At 42.8% G+C, this 16,855-nt stretch overlaps 1 protein-coding gene across 5 annotated transcripts; it reads left to right on the top strand.

Moving 5' to 3' along the window:
* The first annotated feature begins 772 nt into the window (after positions 1-772).
* LOC121351498 (cyclin-dependent kinase 11B) lies at positions 773-15,033 on the top strand. 5 transcript variants are annotated; one of them, XM_041463661.1, is made up of 20 exons: positions 773-811; positions 1,665-1,796; positions 2,984-3,099; positions 3,379-3,503; positions 4,028-4,166; positions 4,665-4,795; positions 5,950-6,072; positions 7,212-7,310; positions 7,415-7,543; positions 8,278-8,343; positions 8,821-8,996; positions 9,455-9,545; positions 9,795-9,916; positions 10,226-10,331; positions 10,848-10,969; positions 11,118-11,225; positions 11,946-12,062; positions 12,304-12,452; positions 13,272-13,461; positions 14,553-15,033. In XM_041463661.1, the coding sequence occupies exons 2-20, from the start codon at positions 1,686-1,688 to the stop codon at positions 14,643-14,645; spliced, it is 2,313 nt and encodes a 770-aa protein (XP_041319595.1). In that variant the 5' UTR covers positions 773-811; positions 1,665-1,685; the 3' UTR covers positions 14,646-15,033. The 5 variants fall into 5 exon arrangements, with proteins under 5 accessions (XP_041319595.1, XP_041319598.1, XP_041319596.1 ...); XM_041463664.1 differs by lacking the exon at positions 773-811 and having other exon boundaries at positions 7,215-7,310; positions 8,827-8,996; XM_041463662.1 differs by lacking the exon at positions 773-811 and having other exon boundaries at positions 7,215-7,310.
* The last annotated feature ends 1,822 nt before the right edge of the window (positions 15,034-16,855 follow it).

Genomic DNA, 16,855 nt, shown 5'->3' with positions numbered 1-16,855 from the left:
TGTTAAGAATCCTCCAGCGTGTCCCACCCCAGCTCTTCCTGGGACAGAAAATTGATTTTTTTGGGGAACATTTTAGAGTTTCTGTCCCTGAATTTCTCGTGGCCACACCCAGGTACCCGTGATGAGGACGAGCTCGGTGAGCTGGAGCCGTGCATTTTAATTTATTTTACATTTTTTAATTCACTCAGAGCGTGTTTTCCCTACATGTGAATTCCTGATGCACTGAGCTGCAGGTGGGAGATGTTACAGCACTCCCTGTGCTTCTAAATTGTCATTATTTCCCATTATATCCCGTTATTTCCCATTCTATATCATTATTTCTCATATTTCCAATGAGGAATAGATAATTAGCGATTTTAGAGATCATAATTAGGGACCTTTGCTGTTCTGGGCCGTGTTCCATCTCTGGTCACCTCTGTCATCTCCTCCCTCACACTCTCACTCATTTCCACGTAGGAATTGCAGCTCTTTTGGTCGGAATCAAATTTATTCAATCCAATTTACTCAACCAAATTTAATTTATTCAATCAAACCCCGCACTTTAATTGATGTGGAATTAAACGCGGCCCTGTGCTGACAACGCCTCCATTCGCTAATTCTCTGGGTTTATCACTACCCAGGCACCTCCTGCAGCTTCATTAACGCCCCTCCGCTTGGCCGTTCTGAGAATCGCCCCTCAATTAACGCCTCATTAACGCCTTGAATTAATCACCGCGCCGTGAGGCGGCGCTGACGTCATCGGCGCGCGGCGGCGGGCGGAAGTGACGCGTGACCCGCGCGCTGCTGCTCGCAGTCCCCGGTGGCGGCGGCGGTGAGCGGGGCTCTGAGGGGACCGCGAGAGATCTGAGGGGACCCCGGGGGCTCTGAGGGGACACCGGGGCTGGGGGGACACCGGGAGGGCTCCGCGGGCTTGTGAGGGAAGCCCAGCGCTGCGGGAAGGCGGGCGGGCCCGCGGGTGGCCGCGCTCCGTGAGGGCCGCGGGGCTGTTCGGCCCCTCCGGGGCTCCGCCGAAATCGGCTCCGTGCCGCGGGGTGAGACAGGCCCGGAGTGCCGCAGGAGAGGGAGGCAGCGATGAGCTGGGGGCTCGGGGTGTTCAGCGAGTCAAACCCCCGCTTGGCAAATTTTTGTTGTTTATACGTTTTAGTAAATGGAGGAATTAGTGCTCGTTGGCTGTAAGTGGTGTGGTTCTCTTGTTAATTAATGTTCTGCCTTCTATGGGTTAATTGTGGTTTCTCCTCTCGTGCTAATTAGTGCCTTTTCCTCACTGATAGCTGATTTCAGCACAGTTGGCTTCATTATTTTTTTCCTTATCTCAGGAGTTCTGCCAGATATTCCATAAATGATTTATCTGTGTCCATATTATTTGTGTTCTGTTTCCTTTTTCCCCAAGCTTTTTTACCTCCCCCGAGATCTCAGGTTATTTTTAAATGTATAACACCAAACCTTGCCCATAAATTTGGGGTTTTTTGTGTCCTCCAACAGCTCCCTGAGCTCTTATCAGAGTCTTTCCTTTGGGTTTAAAACCAACATTTTTGGTTCACCATAAACCAACTCTAGCGTGGCTTTACTCAAAAATAAACATTAAGTGTTTGCATTGAAAGAATGGGTGTAAAATAGATTTATTTTCATTTATTTGTGGGGTTTGTCAACGTCTCCTTTTGCAGAGGGTGTTTTTTTAAACTCAAATGGGTGATGAAAAGGATTCTTGGAAGGTGAAGACTTTAGATGAGATTCTCCAGGAGAAGAAACGAAGGAAGGAGCAAGAGGAGAAGGCAGAGATCAAACGTATGAAAAATGTAAGCTGCCCTTTGGGACCCACTTTAATTAATTATGTGCTTCATTAATAGAAAGCTGCATTTTAATGGGGAGCAGTGCTGTATCCTGATTTTGTGGTGATTTTTTTTTGGTGCTCTGTCAGCTGAAGTTTTTTTTCTGTGATCTCTTAATTCCAAAGTTTAACCAAAAAAGTGATGTTTTGTGAAGATTTTGTTGGTCTTGTGATATGCTGTGCTTTGTTACAGTCAGTGGTCAGAAAAGAGAAATAAATCAATGGAGTTAATAATTTAAATTAATATTTTAATTATATAGAATTATATATGGTAATTAATGTTTATATAAATTAATTTTAAATAAATAAAAATATAAATATAATATAAATAAAGTAATCAGCTGGGGCTTGCAGTTCAAGGAACAACTTTTAAAGATTTTGTAGAAGAATGGGTTAAAATCATGGGTTTGGAATCAATTTTATGTTCCTGTTTGGTTATTGGTCAGAAAAGATAAATAAATTAATGTAATTAATAATTTAAATTTAGATAGTTATGTATAATTATTTGCAATAATTGTTTAAATATATTAAATTAATTTTAAATAAATAAAATATGTAAATAAATAGAAATAAATAACTGGGGCTTGCTGTTCAAGGAACAACTTTTAAAGATTTTGTAGAAGAATGGGTTAAAATCATGGGTTTGGAATCAATTTTATGTTCCTGTTTGGTTATTGGTCAGAAAAGATAAGTAAATTAATGTAATTAATAATTTAAATGTAGATAATTATATACAATAATTCATGTTTAAATAAATTAAATACATTAATTTTAAATAAATAAATAGATATAAAAATAAAGTAACCAGCTGGGGCTTGCAGTTCAAGGAACAACTTTTAAAGATTTATGGAAGAATGGGTTGAAATCGTGGGTTTGGAATCACTTTTATGTTCCTGTTTGGTTTTGCACAGCTGTGTGCAAAATAATTATTGCAGAAAATACCACTCAATAATTACTGCGCTCCTCCTCAGTGTTTAATTTTGTCTAATTATGTCAAATCAATGCACTTCAGCTGTAATGAAGTGCTGCTGTCACAAATCAGTGGCTTTTACAGGGCTGACCAGGCTGAATTTTTGAGCCAGCAATGAAAGACCTCAGTAATATTTCATTTTATTCAAGTTGACCATCCAGTAAATGATTCTGCTGTTCCCTCAGTCAGATGACAGGGACTCCAAGAGGGATTCTCTTGAAGAGGGGGAGCTGAGAGACCATCGCATGGAAATCACCATCAGGAACTCACCTTACAGGAGGGAAGACTCCATGGAAGACAGGTAAGAGTGAGGAAATAAAAAGAGAAAAAAAACTCCTGAAATTAACCTTTCAACGTCCTGAGCAGAGGGTTTCAAATATCTGAAGGGCAAATCAAATTTTAGGAGTGGAAATCATTTTTATAGAACAACTTTTGAAGCACTGGTTAAGATTTAACAGTGCTGTGTTCCGGTTTTGATTTATTGTGGTAACTCAAAATAAAATGGGAATCTTTTCCAAACAAGGAGATCTGTGAATTTCCCCTGTCACCTCCCTGAGTTTATTCCTGTCCTGCCTTTCAGGGGAGAAGAAGATGATTCCTTGGCTATCAAACCACCCCAGCAAATGTCCCGGAAAGAAAAAACCCACCACAGGAAAGACGAGAAGAGGAAAGAGAAACGCAGGCACAGGAGTCACTCTGCAGAAGGTGCCTCTTGCCACTCTGGGAGCTTCTGCTTTCTGGGAGTAGAGTAAAGAACAGGAGGAAGCACAGCAGGTGGACAGACAGAGGAATTCCAGCTGTTATTGTTTCTTTGGCTGTTTAGTGTCCTTAGGGGAATGCCAGGGGTGTGAGGTGGGTGGGAGGACAGAAATCACTCTGAGATAAGGACACCGAGGTCACTTTTACTCCTTGAGGCCTGATAAGATTCTCTCTGGCTTCACTGAGTGAAAGATCTCTGATCTTTGTACCTGCCAAGGAAAAAAAAAATCCTTTCTAGAGGCATTCCCGTTGTCTTCCTGTCAATAACAACCATTTTTTACTTTCATACAAGTATTCATGCAAAATCTTACAGACTTCAGGCTTTCCAACCCCCTTTCAGAACAGGATTTTCCCTTTAAGAAAACAACAGAGGTCATGGCAATATTTCCCATCAGTTTCACCCCCTGAGTTTTGCTTTCAGTGATTATTTTGAGCAGTAACACTCGGAAATTGATTTCTGTCTGTTCAAGGGAAACATGCCAGAGTGAAAGAGAAAGAACGGGAGCATGAGCGTAGGAAGAGACATAGAGAAGAGCAGGATAAAGCCCGGCGTGAATGGGAGAGACAGAAACGGAGAGAGATGGCAAGGGAGCATTCCAGGAGGGAGAGGTACATCCATACCTGCCTCCTCTGAGCAGTTCTTGTTGTGAAATGACCAAAAAAATCCACTGTAAAAATTGTCTGTGTTCCTAGGAATGTGTTGTTCACTTTAATTGTTTTTAAGTGCTTCATTACCGTGGGTGTTCCAGGTGAATTCACTGCCAGTGGTTGACTGTAATAAAAAGATTGGATGGTCTTAGAGGTTTTTTCCAACCTGAAAAATAAGTACAAACCAGTTTTACACAGGGGATTAATTATCTGGATTATCAGGGGATTAATTAACTGGACTGGCTTAATTTCTGCTTAAATCCTGATAGGGTGGAGAACTCCTGGTCTGGGTCTTTTCAGCCTGTTTTTGAAAGGATCAGCTGAAAAACTCCGCCTGTTTCTGACTGATGCACAACTGGGGGTGTTGAGAAGGAAGTTGAGTTCAGTGGTTTGGTGCTGCAAACCAGTTTTCCTTCTCTTCACCAGCTGAATTTGTAACAAACAAAAATTATTTTCCAGAGATCGTCTGGAGCAACTGGAGAGAGAAAGGGAAAGAAAAATCCGGGAGCAGCAGAAGGAACAGCGAGAACAAAAGGAGAGAGAGAGGAGAGCTGAGGAGAGGAGGAAGGAGAGGGAAGCCAGGAGAGAAGGTGACTCCCTCTGCATAAATCTTCTTCATATTTACTGTCACTTTCCTGCCTGCTGACACAGGGGTGGAATGGAGGGATAGAAAGTGCTTTTTATTAGAGCAGTGCCAGAATTTAAAAAATATTAAAGTGGGGAGGCCTTTGACATGGGAGGGAAAATGAAATTTAAGTTTTACATGGGGAGATAAAATAATGTGATGATGTTATGTGCCTTAAATATCCTGAGAAGTTGGTCAGTCAGTGAGTCTTTGCCTCTCCCTGTCAGGAGGCAAAGACTCAAAGACTTTATTTCCTATAAAAACAGGATTTCTGGAGGTGCCACTGTGTGCACCCAGCACAACCCCAGTGGTTCTGAACTCTTTGGCTGAGTCTAACTCAGTCTGATAGAGGTTGAAACCTCAAAATTCCATGTTTTAAGGATTTGGGGGAATAAATTGCAAAGAGGGAGAGGTCATGTAAGTGCTGCAGGCATGGAGAATGCTGTACTGGGAGTCAGGTGGGAGGATCTGGTGCCTGAAGAGTTTGAGTTCTGCACCTGAACTCTTTGCACAGCGTGTTGGGTGTTTGCAATCTCAGCTCAGATCATTTTTGGTTCAAGGATCTCTGTCCCAGCTTTCAGAGGTAAAGATCAGAGCCCATTCCTGTGATCAGGTGATAGAGATTATTCAAGAATAGCAGAACAAACCATATTTTTTGCTTTCTCTTTCTTGCTCAGCTCATAGCAAACAGCTCCTTTTTGTGCTTGGCTTTATGCTGATAGTGCTCAATCTGTGTAACCTTTCATTTAATTGGTTTTATTGTTCTGAATGTTCTGTCAGCTCCTTCTAAACCTCAGCTGGTTTTATTCTTTTACATATTTTCCACTTCTTTCTCTGGCATTAATGCTTTAGAATGAGGGTGTTTACTGTGTAACATACAGGGCAGCTTGCTTCTGTTTTTAAGTGTGGCAGCAGCTTTCTCTAAGCAGTACAAATCCATATTTTATTTGAGATAAATCAAAGCCCTTCATTCTCCCAGATTTAAGTAGGTTCCTCTCCCACTCTTCCCCATTACCCTGTTAAAAAAAAATGAAAAGCATTCAAATCAGGTGGCTGTGGCAGCCAGGACAACTCTAATTAGGCAGATGTAACAATTTCTTGTGGTTTTGTTTTCCCTAGTTTCTGCACACCATAGAACAGTGAGGGAAGAATATGGAGACAAAGTAAAAATGAGACCCTGGAGTCGCAGCCCTTTGCGCCAGCAGAGAGACAAGCTTGAGCAAGGAGAGAGCAGGAAACCAGGTAGCATCTGCCACTCTACACTGTCTTGGGGGGCAGCAGGAGCTGGGCTGGGGTAAAAGTCAAATTAAATCAAATTCCATTCATTTTTAGTCTCAAACAAACATCCCAGGTGCTCAGTGAAAGTCTTGTCCAGCTCAGCCCCAGCGGTGTAACTCTGGAATCTTCACCAATATCTCTCTTCTAAAGCAGTGCTGGTTCTGCAGGAGATGCACAAGTGATAAATGGAGTGGATTTAGGGGTAGGAGTAGCAATTGGAAAATTAGCATCATTTCAAAATGAGTTACCCCTTTTTCAGTGGTGAAAGAAGCAGCTGACTGAATTTTTAAAATCCTGCAGTTGAATTGCCTTGCAGGTTAAAAAGGGGTTGGTTATTCCAGCTCCAGTTGGATTTGGGGTTAGGAGCTAAACTACCTTAAAAAGTGACCTCACAGGGATCAGTGTAAGCATCACTGATTCTGTCATCTTGTAGAAGAAATTAATTCTGGAGGCAGAGTTCTGCTTAGATGGTGAATTTGTTTCCCAAGCCAGAAAACGGTCCCACCTGAAGCTTTGGGGGTAGGGAACTTGCACAAGTGACACAAAAATGCCTTTGTTTGGAGGAGGAAAGCTCTGTGTCTGCCTTGCTAACATGTGCAGCTGTGCAAAGAAGTGTAGGCACTCAGAGCAGGATGGAGTCAGCTGGAATTCCAGGTGGAGGCAGGCAGCAAGGCCTGGGAAGTTCCTGCCTCATCAACCACCGGGGATTTGTCTTGGTGATCACTGCAATGAGCAGTGAGCTCTGACAGTAACCAGTGTCTAGGGACCCTGTCCTGGTGATTATTGTCACCTTGGTGCTTTTTTCCCTTTTTCCCCCTGTTTTAATTCATCTTAGAAGACCTTAGGAGCACATCATGTTTAAAAATCAGGTCAATATTCCATATTTTTGGCTGTTGATCCTGCACCACTGCAATTCAGAAAAGCTGTTTGTCATTGAGCAGAGTGTGAAATGATTATTATTTTTATTTTAGTGCTCTGAATTTCCAATACTGAATATTCAGCACTGATTTAATGCCAGCAGAAACTGAAGCAGTTACCTGGGAATTCAGAGGCTTGGAAATGATGCTCAATTAGCACTGTGTTTTTAATTTTTGTGGTTTCAGCAGTAAAAGAAGAGAAGCCAGAAGAGAGGGATCCTCTGTCAGACTTGCAAGACATCAGTGACAGTGAGAGAAAAACCAGCTCAGCAGAGTCTTCCTCAGGTGACTAAATGCAATTTAGGAGCTGTAATTAATTGTACAGATGTAATTAATTTCTCTGCTGAGCAAACACTGAGAGTGTTAAGTGCCTGATGTTTCCTGGGCAGAATCTGGATCAGGCTCAGAAGAGGAGGAGGAAGAATCCAGCAGTGAAGGCTCTGAGGAAGAGGGAGAGGAAGAAGAGGAGGAGGAGGAGACCGGAAGCAATTCTGAGGAAGTGTCTGAGCAATCAGCAGGTGAGGATTTCACCAAGCAGGGTACAGGGGTGTGTGATTTTATTTTATTTTTTCCTCATCCTGTGTTATTTTATTTGAACATTTTCCTTTTCTCTTAGTCTAGGCTAAACTGAGACCTCACAGGTCAAGATAACTAAAAAGAAAACACCCAAGTACAAGTCCCATTTTATCCTTTTGTGTAGAGGTAATACCAATTCTTCTTCTAAGAAGCCAGATCAGAAAACTGAGAGCCAATTTTGTCTCCCTAACTGGTCAGCAGTTCAGTAACACATCAAATACTCTGCAGAGCACAATTTGCTCTTCTTTGGGGGGTGGTGAAATCCAAATGTCTTTGTCATTTTGAATTATTTTCTGTTGCACATTTCAGAAGGTTTTTTTTTCAAATGAATGAACGTAATAACACCAAGTTCAGTAAAGAAGTCTTGAGTGCAGCTGTTCTTGTCATTAATTAGTAAAGAAAAGGCACAAGAGCAGGCTCTGATGGCTGGGTGTTTTTCTTTAAAATCAATTAATACAGTTAATAAGGAAATGTTCATAATTTATTTACCTGCCCATATCCCAATTCTTAGAGAGTTGATAAGAGTTGTGTTCCCTGTTGGAAATGAAACAGAAGTTCTTGGTCACTGAGAATGCAGAAGCCTGGTGAGATAGGAGAGGATTCCAGCAGGGATTTGCCTCCCAAGGAGCTGCAGAAATGTGGATTTTTTCCAATCAAACTTGGTTCTGTTTTGCAGAGGAGGTGAGCGAAGAGGAAATGAGCGAAGAGGAGGAACGGGAGAATGGAAACCACATCCCAGTTGGTACAATGCAACTACTGACTGTTTTAAAGAAGTGTTTGGCTGAGTTTTTGCAGCTAGATAAATCTATTTCTACAAATATTTAAAAGATTGAAATGCTTTTCTCTTGTCAAACTCAGAAATTCCTTGAAATCTGCTCCAAGATTTATGTTTAGAGGGAACCATTCTAATGAGCTGATGTTTCCTTCCCTTTCATTTTGTGTTCTTTTGTCCTGTCCTCTCATCAAAATCAGAGAATGAGACCCAGAATGAGAATGAGACATCCTGGGTCACTTTTCCATTCTGTGTAAAGATTTATTTTTCTGACCTGCTGCATTAACACTGGAAACTGTAGGTGAATTCTTGAAAGAGCAGAGGAGAAATTTGGCTTCTCCACCATCCTCTGCCATGCAGTGCTCAATGTCACCCTTTATTTACCTAAAGCTGAGTTTAATTAATCCAGACAGCTCCTCTTTCCACGACTGATTCTGACTTTTAAAGTTCCAGAGTCGAGGTTTGACCGGGATTCTGCAGGGAGTGAGGTGGAGGAGGAGGAGGTGGGGGAGGGATCCCCTCATTCCAATGCCATGACAGAAGGGGAATACATTCCTGATTCTCCAGCTTCCTCCCCCATCGAGCTGAAACAGGAGCTTCCCAAGTATCTTCCTGCCCTCCAGGTAGGGGATCACCCTCTTCAACATTTTTGATATTATTGGTATCTGTTATCTTGGTATTGCTGTCTCAAAATAATCCTTGTGAGAGGAGAGCTCTGTTTTCATAAAGAGACTGGTTATTGTTTCTGTAGCCAACAGCAAATTGTAGAAATACTAATAAAAATCAGATTTTTACTAATTAATTATGTGAAAGGTGCTGAGTTGCTGCCTTTGCCTTTGTGTTTCAGATTATTCTTTGCAAAAGTGAATGGAATCATTTAATTAATCTGCTGAAACACAGGCTCTGTCCAGATTCCTTTAGAAACTCCATGAAAAACAAACCCCAAAGATACCCTTCTCATATGGTTTATAGCTGAATTCTTCTGGTAAATTTTAACTGTGAAGTTGCTGAAGTTTTTAAAAAAGCAAAAAACCTTCCCCCAGATGCTGGAGGAGTAAATGTTGTCCCTGTGTTTTTTCAGGGCTGTCGCAGCGTGGAGGAATTCCAGTGTTTGAACAGGATTGAAGAAGGAACCTATGGAGTGGTGTACAGGGCAAAGGACAAAAAGACTGGTGGGTATCAGAGCCCTCCACTTTCCTCAGGGTATTTAGGGCTGCAAATTCTCATTCTGCATTTTTCAGTGATGAACAAAATCTATTTAAAATATAATTTTTTAAAATATTATTTTAAAACATTTCTTTACCAGCAAGCTGCTGGTTTTCAAGGCAGAACAGCACAGATAATTAAATATTTAATCAGTGAGAGAACACCTGGTAATGTGAATTATTAACTGTGTGATGGGAAATGTGTTTCCTTTGCAGATGAAATCGTGGCTCTGAAACGACTGAAAATGGAAAAGGAGAAGGAAGGTTTTCCCATTACTTCTCTGAGAGAAATAAATACAATTCTGAAAGCACAGCACCTGAACATTGTCACTGTCAGAGTAAGACTGCAATCTTTTATGTCTGAAGTACTTTTGTTCTTAAAATGCTCCTCTTGGATTTTAAATATGAAAATATCAGCAACCCTGGCAGATCTTGGTCTGTGAACAGTTGTGTGCCACTCATAAGGCTGTACAGACATCACTGTCTGCACAATCTGGTGCTCTACAAAAAATGAGCTGTTTTTAAATAGAAAAAACACATTTTCTAAGGATTTTACCAATGGCAGCCTCCATCCTCTTTCCAGTACATTTCTAAAATTGATTTTGGATGCTTTTTGTAGGTTTTGCTCATCTGGTTCTGTGTTGCAGGAGATCGTTGTGGGCAGTAACATGGATAAAATCTATATTGTGATGAATTATGTGGAACACGACCTCAAGAGCCTGATGGAAACAATGAAACAGCCTTTCCTGCCAGGTACTGCTTGCCACACTGCCCTGGAATTCTCAGAGCAGGAAAAGTGGCCAACACAAATGGCCCTGCTGGCTTTGGGCAGTGCCATGTGTTGCTGTGGAATGTCCTGTGTTCCTTGGAACTGAGACTTCCTGGCTTCTGTTTGTTCTCTAAAAACCTGACCCAAATTAAGGTGTTGGCTGATCCTCGTGGTGATAGCTGGTGATGAATCCAGTTTGTGTGTCTGGGGTGGAGCTGTTCAGAGGTGAAACTGGGGGAGTTCCACCTGTGCTGAACTGGAAAAGAACACTGGGCTTTAATTTTGGCTGCTTCCTATGAGAGCCAATAATTTCTGAGCATAATTTGGATGAATTCCACTTGCCCAATTGAATTTTGCTGTTCTGTGACACATTTTTATAGTGCAGGCTCTACTGTGCTTTAACTAGCCACTCCTTCCTGCCCTCTTCCCTGTCCTCCAAACAAACAAAACACAAATTAAAGGTAGATTTCTTTTCTTCAATGCATTTTTTGTCATTCCAGGGGAAGTGAAGACCTTGATGATTCAGTTACTACGAGGGGTCAAACACCTCCACGACAACTGGATCCTTCACAGAGACTTGAAAACTTCCAACCTGCTGCTTAGTCATTCAGGCATTTTAAAAGTAAGAATTTGGAAAAAAAAAAAAAGAAGAAATCAGGACAAATTCTATGCTGCAGAATTACACAGAGTTACAGCTGTGCCCAAAGTTGTGTGCAGCGGCACTGATGGTGAATGAGCAGTGCTGGAAATGTTGCTTCTTTTCCTTTCAGGTTGGAGATTTTGGATTAGCCAGGGAATATGGGTCTCCCCTGAAGCCCTACACCCCTGTGGTTGTGACCCTGTGGTACAGAGCTCCAGAGCTGTTGCTTGGAGCAAAGGTGAGTTTTTCCCTGTTCCTGTGGCTGCTGGAGCATGGACTGCATTTATGAAATACCTGATTTTATAAATCATGATCAAAGTGTGAGCATGCTTGGGTCTTTATATTGATTCATAGCTGAAAATCTTGAATATTCGGTATTATTCCTCCTAATGACATCTAAAACCATCCTCCCCACACAGAGGGTGGGTGACAGATGGGTTTTGTCCCTTGGAATGCTGATGTGGTCAGTGCTGGTGGACTTCTCATGGCAAAATGTCACCTTTGGCAGCTAGATTTTAAATTTCTTTTAAAATTAGTCCAAAACCTGTGACATCTGAGAGCAGAACAAGGTAGTGGCACTATTCTAGAATGTTCCCTGTTGGTAACTGAAATCTGGGTGAAATCAGGGTTGCAGTGGCAAGAGCCCTGCCAGGAAAAGATACTGGTTTGTCAGCTGTGCTGCTTTGTTTGTGAGTGGAAAAGAGAGGCATCAGTGTGGAGACTTCACCTTTCATCCTGAAATATTTGTGTCATGGGCATTGCTCATAATTCACAGTAATTAGAAATTTGAAATAATTACAGTTGAGACCTGGCCTTTGGGTGTGGGACTGGTTGTGTGTGTTCTGCTCAAAAAAAACCCCAAATAAACCCCCAGAAGCCACAAGATCCCTCCAAACAACTCAGTGAAAATATCTTTCTGATTTTTTCTGAGGTGTAACTTTATTTCCCTTCTTTCCAGGAGTATTCCACAGCCATAGACATGTGGTCAGTGGGGTGTATTTTTGGGGAGCTGCTGACACAGAAGCCACTGTTCCCAGGGAAGTCAGAAATCGACCAGATTAACAAAGTTTTTAAGGTAATTTTAAAAATATTATGGGATTTTGACTGGTTTTAGAAATAGGAGCATTGGAGTAGTGATTGTTGTTCTTTAGCAGAGATTCAGCCTCAATAAAAAGTTATTTAATCTGCTTTACCACATTTTGAGTAGCCTGAGACCACAATTTATTGCGTCTGTTTTCTCTGGATACTTCCCAACTCCTCATGAATAAATAAAAGCTTGCACTCTGAGTTTATTAAAGAGATATTTTAATTTGCAGGATCTGGGTACTCCCAGTGAAAAGATCTGGCCTGGTTACAACGAGCTGCCAGCAGTGAAGAAAATGACCTTCACAGAATATCCCTACAACAACCTGCGCAAGAGATTCGGGGCTCTGCTCTCTGACCAGGGCTTCGACCTCATGAACAAGTGGGTGCCAAATTCCAGGGGATCCAAATTAGTGTAATTGTACCCAAAAATAAAGTTATACCAAAGTAATAGGATTATATCAGATGTCCAGTAATGAAATTATACCAAAGTAGTAGAATTATGCCCAATGTACTGTAATAAAATGATACCCAAGTAATTATTATACCCAATGCCCTGTAATAAAATTATACCAAATTAATACCCAATGTCCAGTAATAAAATGTACCAAATTAATAGAATTATACCCAATACCCAGTAATAAAATTATACCAAGTTAGTACAAAATGTCCAATAATAAAATAATACCAAATGAGTAGAATTCTACCCAATACCCAGTAATAAAATTATACCAAATTAATAGAATTTTACCAATACCAGTAATAGAATTATACCCAATACCCTGTAATAAAATTAAACCAAATTAATACAAAATGTCCAATAATAAAATGATACCAAATGAATAGAATTACGCCCAATACCCAGTAATAAAATTATACCAAATTGATAGAATTATACCCAATACCGTGTAATAAAATTCAACCAAATTAATACAAAATGTCCAATAATAAAATGATACCAAATGAATAGAATTATACCCAATACCCAGTAATAAAACGATACCCAAGTAACAGAATTACACCCAATACCTTCTCATGGAATTACACCAAATTAAAGAATTCCACCCAACACCAGTCATAGAATCATCCCCAATACCCAGTGCCAGAATTCTGTTAAACACCACAAACCCCTCAACAGCATTCCTTGAACAATTCACAATTTTGGGGGGCTAAATCTCCTTTTTCCCGTGCTCCTTGGCAGTTTCCTGACGTACTACCCGGCGCGGCGGATCACGGCCGAGGACGGGCTGAAGCACGAGTACTTCCGAGAGACCCCGCTGCCCATCGACCCCTCCATGTTCCCCACCTGGCCAGCCAAGAGCGAGCAGCAGAGGGTCAAGAGGGGCACCAGCCCCCGGCCCCCCGAGGGAGGGCTGGGCTACAGCCAGCTGGTGAGTGTGGCACCAGCAGGGCTTCGGCTGGGCTGGGCTTTGCTTGGGATCCTCACTGGCAGGCAGAGTCCAGCTTTCCTTCCCAAAGGTCAGGGAGAGTCCAGCTTTCCTTCCCAAAGCTCAAGGAGTGTTCAGCTTTCCTTCCCAAAGGCCAGGCAGAGGCCAGCTTTCCTTCCCAGAGGCCAGCCAGAGTCCAGCTTTCCTTCCCAGAGGCCAGCCAGAGTCCAGCTTTCCTTCCCAGAGGCCAGCCAGAGTCCAGCTTTCCTTCCCAGAGGCCAGCCAGAGTCCAGCTTTCCTTCCCAGAGGCCAGCCAGAGTCCAGCTTTCCTTCCCAGAGGCCAGCCAGAGTCCAGCTTTCCTTCCCAGAGGCCAGCCAGAGTCCAGCTTTCCTTCCCAGAGGCCAGCCAGAGTCCAGCTTTCCTTCCCAGAGGCCAGCCAGAGTCCAGCTTTCCTTCCCAGAGGCCAGCCAGAGTCCAGCTTTCCTTCCCAGAGGCCAGCCAGAGTCCAGCTTTCCTTCCCAGAGGCCAGCCAGAGTCCAGCTTTCCTTCCCAGAGGCCAGCCAGAGTCCAGCTTTCCTTCCCAGAGGCCAGCCAGAGTCCAGCTTTCCTTCCCAGAGGCCAGCCAGAGTCCAGCTTTCCTTCCCAGAGGCCAGCCAGAGTCCAGCTTTCCTTCCCAGAGGCCAGCCAGAGTCCAGCTTTCCTTCCCAAAGCTCAGGGAAAGTCCAGCGTCCCTTCCCAAGTCAGTGCTGGTGACTTGGTGGCACAGGGCAGAGCCTCCCCTGGGGCTGGTCCTTGCTTGGGATCCTGAGATTCACCCAGACTGGCAGGGAAAGCCCATTTTTTTTCTTTCTCATTTTTTTATTTCTCATGCATCAAAAGTGGGTTCAGGAACTAGGAACACTCCAACTGCTCTTAGCAATGTCACATTTAGAAATAGCAATATTTAAAGATTATGAATAACCTTAACTGTGATGCCACTAAATCAAACATTTATTTCTCATCTTGAGATACTTTATTTTTGCTGTTTAGATTTTTGGAGGGGTAAATGCAGCTGCCCAGCCCCTGATCAGTGCCCTGTGCTTGGTTTTCACAGGGTGATGATGACCTGAAGGACACAGGTTTCCATCTGACCACCACAAATCAAGGAGCATCAGCTGCAGGACCTGGCTTCAGCCTCAAGTTTTGAACTCAACATGAAAAAGGAGAGGGGAAAAAAACCCCAAAAAGCAAAAAAAAAAGCACCATTCATGTGAGTGGATTTGAGTGCCCTGGTTCTGTTCTGTGTCAGGGGCACCAGATGTTTTTCCCTGTGAAAAAAACTCAAAAGATTATCACAGATTCCAAGGCTCTTGTTTTATAAATCAATGTGGAGTTTAACTGCTGCATTCCATTAGAGGACTGGAGTTACCTGAAAACCCCAGGATCATCACAAACTGTGACAAAGGACAACTTGAAAAAACAGTCCTGGAGCAGTTTCTGGTTTATTTTTAGGGGTTTTTTGTTGTTGTTGAGTTTGTTTTGTTTTGTTTTTCCTTGTAAATTTGTAGAATTAAAATACATTTTCAATTGTTTAATAGAGTGAAGGATTTCATTGCTTCACGTGCAGCAAAGTGGGATGTTGGTGACAGTAAAGAGAGATTATTTTTTATTTTGAGTAAGTAAATGGTTTGTGTCTGAATATATTTGGGGCAAAAAGAAAAATGACAATTATGAGATTTGTATCCTGTTACCTTGGAGAGAGCTGGGCTGGGTTTGATACTTCCTGACCAGATTTTTTTTTTTTTTTTTTTGTTCTGTAAATGTATTTACACTGCAAAACAAATTACTCTATTGTTTTATAAATCAAAAAGATTTAATATGGAGACTTGAAACTTTTATTTTCTGTGGAAGTTGGTTGTTTTTTTTTCATATATGCCCTTTTTCCATCCAGAGAAGAACTCAGCTTTTAGTGGTTGTGCAAGGCCACATTCCAGTCCTTTCTGGGGAAAGAGGAGAGGAGGAATCATGTTGGAATCTCATCCTCTGCAGCCCCTGATTTGTGAAGCTGTCACTTTGTTTTGGGAACAGGGAGCTCTGGAAAACACCACATTTTCCTGCAACCACAGCTGGGCACCAGGCCAGGAAGGGATTAACTCCAATCCTAAACATTTTATCAGTTTCAGTCCATTTTGGGGAGTTTTGCTGGGGAAAGGCTGGAATGTGGCTGTGCTGCAGTTGTGGTGAGCTGGGAAAGCAGTCTGGGTGTTTTCCTGTGGAGGAAGACAAGACAAAACTCCCTGTTCCCCTCAGGCTGAAGGAGAAACAGCTGAACATTCCTGGTTCCAGAAGCTTCCCCAGGAAGCCAGTGAAAAGCAGGAGTGCAGGGAAGCTGTGCAGGATTAAAGCATGACCCCAGTGCATAGTTTGGCCATGACATGGAATTGTTCCCTTCCCAGCTTTGCCAGCCACTCCTGACTCCTCTCCAGCTGGATGGGGCACTTTCCCCTCATCCTCAGGGAGGAAGTCACCTCATTCCTGCAGGCTCAAGGCTCAGACCCCTCAAGGACCAGACTGAGCAGTGCTGACCTCTTAATTACCAAACTGAGCAGTGCAGACCCTTAATTACCAAACTGAGCATCTCAGATCCGTCAAGAGCCAAACTTTGAGCAGCTCAGATCCCTTAATTACCAAACTGAGCAGCTCAGATCCCCCAAGAACCAGGCTCTGAGCAGCTCAGACCCCTCAAGCACCAAACTGAGCAGTGCAGACCCTTAATTACCAAACTGAGCAGTGCAGAACTCTCAAGAACCAAACTCTGAGCAGCTCAGACCCCTTAAGGACCAAACTGAGCAGTGCAGACCCCTTAATTGCCAAACTGAGCATCTCAGACCCCTCAAGGACCAAACTGAGCAGCTCAGACCCTCTAATTACCAAAAAGAGCAGCTCAGAGCCCTCAAGAACCAAACTCTGAGCAGTTCAGATCCCTTAAGGACCAAACTGATCAGCTCAGACCCCTTAACTGCCAAACTGGGCAGTGCAGACCCCTTAATTAGCAAATTGGGCAGCTCAGACCCCTCAAGGACCAGCTCTGAGCAATAAATGCCTCTTGGGATAAGAGGAAAACCCTCAAACCACAGGAAACCTGGGGGGAAGAGCTGTTCTGTGTCTCCTTGAACTGAACATGTTGGAGTGAGGAGCAAAACAGAGTTTGTGTGACCCTCATCCTCCTGGCAAGTGAAAGAAAAGTAAATTAAGGCTTAGCAGTGTAATTTTTTCTATTGCAGTGCACCAGGATGTGAAAAATGGCAGGAAAACACTCTGAGTGTTAAACTTGTCCTTTTCCTGCCACCCCACTGGCCCAGGGGCTGGGGCAGAGTCTGCTCCTGCTTTGCAGCTCACACAGCTCCACATGACACT

The sequence above is a fragment of the Pyrgilauda ruficollis genome, unplaced genomic scaffold, assembly GCF_017590135.1.
Source record: "Pyrgilauda ruficollis isolate IOZ18807 unplaced genomic scaffold, ASM1759013v1 scaffold169, whole genome shotgun sequence".
NCBI classification, from domain to species: Eukaryota; Metazoa; Chordata; class Aves; order Passeriformes; family Passeridae; genus Pyrgilauda; species Pyrgilauda ruficollis.
The sequence above is the reverse complement of the archived record's forward strand: the minus strand, read 5'-3'. Positions and strand labels throughout refer to the sequence as shown.